At 32.5% G+C, this 5363-nt stretch overlaps 1 protein-coding gene across 1 annotated transcript; it reads left to right on the top strand.

The window, feature by feature from the left end:
- Positions 1-486: 486 nt before the first annotated feature.
- On the top strand, positions 487-3450 carry LOC132166009 (uncharacterized). Its single transcript, XM_059576746.2, has 4 exons — positions 487-1090; positions 1429-1464; positions 2607-2648; positions 3068-3450. The coding sequence occupies exons 1-4, from the start codon at positions 563-565 to the stop codon at positions 3143-3145; spliced, it is 684 nt and encodes a 227-aa protein (XP_059432729.2). The 5' UTR covers positions 487-562; the 3' UTR covers positions 3146-3450.
- The last annotated feature ends 1913 nt before the right edge of the window (positions 3451-5363 follow it).

Genomic DNA, 5363 nt, shown 5'->3' with positions numbered 1-5363 from the left:
GTGACAAGTCAGAAATCTCCAGTAAGAAAAAAATTGTTTTTTTGTAGTGAGAAAAAGGTCATGAAATCAAACTTCTTTATCGATGGTTATGACTTTTTATTTCCCATAAAAAATCCTTTCATTAATACCTTTTCAATTAATAATCCCATTAAAACCCATTTAATTAGACCATAAAATAAATAGAAATAAATGCAAAATCAGTCTCTGTGATTAGCCTAAATTACAAATCGCTTCATGTGGTATTAAAAATAATTTAGATATCGAATTCCGTCAAAACACTTGACAGATTTCGTTAGTGTGCCTTTCTCAACTATATAGACCTATGTGTGACAATTTAGTCCTATATATGTGTCACTCTTAATTAAAATAATAATAATAATAATAATAATATATATATATATATATATATATATATATATATATATATAACTCTTAATTAAAATAATAATAATATATATATATATATATAGGAAGAAGGGGGGGAGCCTTTCTGATCTTCTTCTATTTCAATTGTTGTCTGTTGAAAGAAATACGGGCCGGGAGATATTAGAAACTGACAGGCATGACGGAGGTGAAAGGCATGACGGAGGTGAAAGGCATGACGGAGGTAAAAGGCATGGACTTGGAGATGGAAGAGTTACACATGGCTGCTTCAGCTTACTATAACAATGCCTCCACGGAATTTAAGCAGCTAGCACGGGAATTTTTCGAGTCAATGGATACAAATCAGGATGACACCGTCAGCATTGATGAGTTCGTGGAGTTCTTCAAAGATATCGACAACATGGACCGCAACTTTTTCGCTGCGTTGGACAGGAACGGGGACGGCAACTTGCAATTCCGCGAAGCCCTCACGGTGTTCTACATATTGATAGCCCGGCGTTTGCTCTGCGACAACTGCGGAAAGATGATACTGGGACTGCATTTTACGTGCGTCCAATGCTTTGACAGAGTTAATGAACAATCCTACGATCTATGTGTCACGTGCTATAGCAAAGGAGGTTTCCAACACCCCCACACCAACTTCTTGGATAACTTCATGTTGCTAGGCTACATGGGAAGGCTTCCTCCACCTGAAGATACGAATCCGGTAAGAATTGTTTTTGTTTTTGTTTTTGTTTTTTTTTTTTTTTTTTTTTTTTTACGCTGTTGTTCCTATTTTTGTTTTGGATTTGGCTTAGGTGGTTTTAAAAAACTATAGTGTTTTAGTTTTTTCAATGTTCAAGATATAATTTTAAGTTTTTTATAAGGAGATAAAATGAAATTAGATCTAGTCCATTGAAAAAATTACTGTAATTTTTTTACAGCATCTATGCCTTATCCTTGTTTCTAATTGTGTCCCCTAGGTTTCATTCTTTTATTAATAATTTGACATCTTGATGCGAATATATTTACCCTAAACCTTATATTATATATTACTTGATGCAGACACAAGTACTACAACAACTTGATGAAAGTCCAAGTGTAAGTTTCATTATCTTTGCTTCTTCTTTGGCCTCTCTCTTTCCTCATTTATTAATAATTTGATATATTCATGCAATTTTGATTAGGGTTGTACATGCTGGGGTGGTTATTGCCTCTAACCGCTATTGTCTTGGACCGTTAGTAGTATTAAGTAGTCGCACATTGCCCATATAGGGCAAATCGTTACCAAATGTCCTTATCGCCGCTTAGTGATTATTTATACCCAAACTACACTTGATAATTTTTTGTACTTTTTTTAGAGCCTATTTTAGACAATTTGTCGTATGAGTTTTTAATTTTTTTTTATTTTATGAAAACATCTTATAAAAGAATAGTAAATAATAAAATAAGAGAAATGTTATAGAATAATTCATTAAATTCAAATAACTATTAATTTTCACTCCAGTCACCCCCTTGGCCAAAATGGAGTAGTCTGGCCACCCCCTTTTGGCCAAAGGGTGGCTAGAGCCACCCCTTTCAGATTTTATTTTCCTTTTCTTTTATTTTTTTAATGGTTTTGATTTTTAATTTTTTAATTATTTATTTTTAATAATTAATGAATAATATATTATTTCTTTTATAAAAATTAATTTTTTATTGCGTTGGACGATCTCAGCCGTCCATTTGGAACTACCGCAATCTACGGTAGTTCCAAACTACCGCATGTAAGTCTCTTCCTGGCTCTAATACCATGTTAAATTAACAGTTTTTTTTTTTTTTTTTTTTTTTTTTTTACATGTCCACGCAAGAGGGGGAGGGGAGATTCGAACTAGTGACCTTCCCTTCATAAGGCGTACGTGGTCTCCAGCCGATTGAGCTACCCCTTGGGGACATGTTAAATTAACAGTTGTCCCAAAAGTTTAAGCTGATAGGAAAAGATAAATTTAATTACTTAATCATTACTTTAACAGAACTCACTCATTCACTTTACGGAGATGGTTGAAAGAATGATTTTTATAATTTCTCATTAAATTTAAAGGGTCACTTGTCAGTATTTTAGACAGCCACTTGTCACAATTATAAACTATTCTCTCTATATATATATATATATATATATATATATTGATCGATATACAAATTAAGAATTGTAAATCAAGATGTACGGACCCTAAACTTGATTTTATTGTTCAATGCTGGGACAGGTTCAAGCGCTTGTTGCTCGAAGTGGAGATGCAAGAGTCAGGGTCAGTTTCTTTGTCTTTCCTCCTTTATATATCCTTTAATCTTCCTTCTTTTATTAATAATTTTATATCTTCATGCACTGTTGATCCAGATTAAAAATTAATTGCAGTCTCTCGTCCTTATATGCATCCATTATAACATGCATAGTCTTTGTGATCTTTCCTTTCTTCAACCGGAATAAAAAGAGATAGAATTAGACCGATTTCTTCAATACATTTTTAGATATTTCTCAATGTTCCGACTATTTACGGACGTGAGAAGCAGGTGAATGCTTCTGGAATAAATTGAAGAAAATTTCTTGATTTGATTTATGTTTATTGTTTACCGACACTGTAGCTTACTTAATTTGCCAAAAATTGAGGTATGTCTTCAAAATTTCTGATTAATAGTGTGGCGATTTCTTGTTTGATTTCCCTTTCAGAAACGAGTCAAAGCATTTAAAGCGTTGATGACGGCGGTTAATATTGTGAGTGCGGTGAATGGTTGCTCTACCATGTGATGCGATGGTGCATGATGAAAAGAATATTGGGTCTTTAGATTTATTTAGGTTTTAATAATTATTTAAATTTTTAGTATTTAATTTATGTTTTAAGTGTCGGTATTCAATAATTGGCTCGACTCAAAAGTCAGTTAAATTAAAGTTGAGATTGTTTTTAAGAGTTATATTATTTTATAATTCAATAACAAGCTTGGTCCAAAAATTCAGTCACACTATGGGGAATTTTTTTTTTTTTTTTGAAAGTGGGACTCTTTCTTTTTGGTTGTGAGACTCTATCAAGGTCAACGAGATTCTAGTTCAACTTATTATCATCATTTGAGTTTAGACTCTGAATTAATGCACGATTTACTTTTGTTTTCTATTATTCTTCTTTATTTTATGTTGCTCTTTATCTATTTTGCAAAAAAAATCTTTTCCTCCCTGCGTCATGTGATCTATTTGGGGGGAATTAGAGGACATTTTTTATTTTTTTCTATTCAATGTTGGGGAAGGGAAAAGGGAATTACAAGAAAATAAAAAGCAAAGGTGATAGAGTTTTTCTAAAAATCGTTGGGAATTAGTCAAATAAATAACTCGGCCCATCAAACAAATCAAAACCGCCAAAAGAGGCCATATTAAAAGGCAAAATTTCGAAAATGGAGCAAAACCAGGAATGATTTGTCTCACGACCATCAATAGTCGGCTGAGGAAGCCAAACAAGACTAAAAATACACTAGACTCCGAAATACACTTAGAAGGAGGGGTTGAATAGGTGTTTATCAAAATTAATGCGGAATTAAAATTCACATGCAACAATCAACATTCACCAAAAATATGTAAAGCAGTAAAGCATTTAACACACAAGTATTTTTGGTGACGAAGTGGAAACCAAGAAGAACCTCTTCTTGGAAAAACCATTTCGGGGCAGCGGATCCAGGAAATCGTTTTACACTTACCAAACCTTTGTAGTTGGCACAAACTCGTCTAGACAAGTGACCCTTATTGCCCAGCTACCGCGGTAGTCCTCCCAGAACCTCTAGTACCCCTTTTATCGACTTCCCTTGCTTGAAACTATAACAAGCTGCAAGTAACCGATTGTTGACTCAACCTTGCTATAACAAATTCAGCAATTACTCTAAGAGAGTTATGGCTCCAAGGCACATGAACAATTAATCTCTTAGCACACAATGAAATAAACACGTAAGCACTAAGGCTTCATTTGGTTTGCAGAATGTCTAGTCCATTGAAAAATGATTAGCTACTACTTGGAATAGAAGAGTGTGGAATAGATTATCTATTCATATTCCTTTGTTTGGTTGTAACGCTGGAATAGACTAGCTAATCATATTCTTTCGTTTAGTATAATGCAATATGTTGGTGAATGGAATCACATTGTAATCAAATTTCCTAAAATACCCATATAATACAAATACAATTTATATTATTAAGGACTTTGATTCTATTTATTTATATAAAAAAAATATAGTCGGAGAAAACAGAATCAAACTCAATCTTGAAATAAAAAAAAATGTAGTTGAAGAATGTACAGAGAATCAAAAGGAAAAAAAATAAATAAATAAATAAAACATATTATATATTTGTATTTTATAAAAACCTTGCAGATTCTGTTTCTCTGTCAAAAAAGAAGAAAAAAAAACTAGGAATCGGTACAGAGAAGAGAGATGGAGAAACAGAATACAAAAAAAAAAAAAAAGTACAGAAATTAAAAAAAAAAAAAAAAAAAAAAAAAAAAAAAAAAAGAGAGAGAGAGAGAGATGGAGAGAAGAAAATCAGAGAAAAACGGTACAAAGAATCAAAATAAATAAAAAAACAGAATTAAAAAAAAAAGAAATTAAAAATTAAATTTGTTCTTTTTAAAAAAAAAATCGTTTGCACTTGCAGAAAAACGGTACCAAAAGAATCAAAGAGGAAAGAGAAAGAGAGAGAATGAAATATAAAGACGGAGAGAGAGAGAGAGAGAGAGAGAGAGAGAGAGAAATATAGAAGAATGAGAGAGAACAAAATTTAATCCACAAGTGAGGTTTTTTGTGACAATTTACACTATTAATTTAATCCTACGGGAAAGGATTAGCTAAGCCACTCATTTTTGAGTTGCTTAGCTAATGTTGTGTGCATGGGAATAGACTATTCCCAAGAATAGAGTGTTACCAAATAAATGACTAGCTATACCTAGTGTTAGCTAGTCCAATCCAATGGTTTATTCCGCAAACCAAATGGG

This window comes from Corylus avellana, chromosome 11 (genome assembly GCF_965113065.1).
Source record: "Corylus avellana chromosome 11, dhCorAvel1.hap1.2, whole genome shotgun sequence".
Classification (NCBI taxonomy): domain Eukaryota; kingdom Viridiplantae; phylum Streptophyta; class Magnoliopsida; order Fagales; family Betulaceae; genus Corylus; species Corylus avellana.
The sequence above is the reverse complement of the archived record's forward strand: the minus strand, read 5'-3'. Positions and strand labels throughout refer to the sequence as shown.

Excerpts from the sequence above, each read along its gene's own strand:
- LOC132166009 (XM_059576746.2), top strand. The coding sequence starts at position 563 with ATGACGGAGGTGAAAGGCATGACGGAGGTGAAAGGCATGACGGAGGTA. Across the intron at positions 1,091-1,428 it reads CACCTGAAGATACGAATCCG|ACACAAGTACTACAACAACT; the intron begins GTAAGAATTGTT and ends TACTTGATGCAG. Across the intron at positions 2,649-3,067 it reads GTGGAGATGCAAGAGTCAGG|AAACGAGTCAAAGCATTTAA; the intron begins GTCAGTTTCTTT and ends TTTCCCTTTCAG.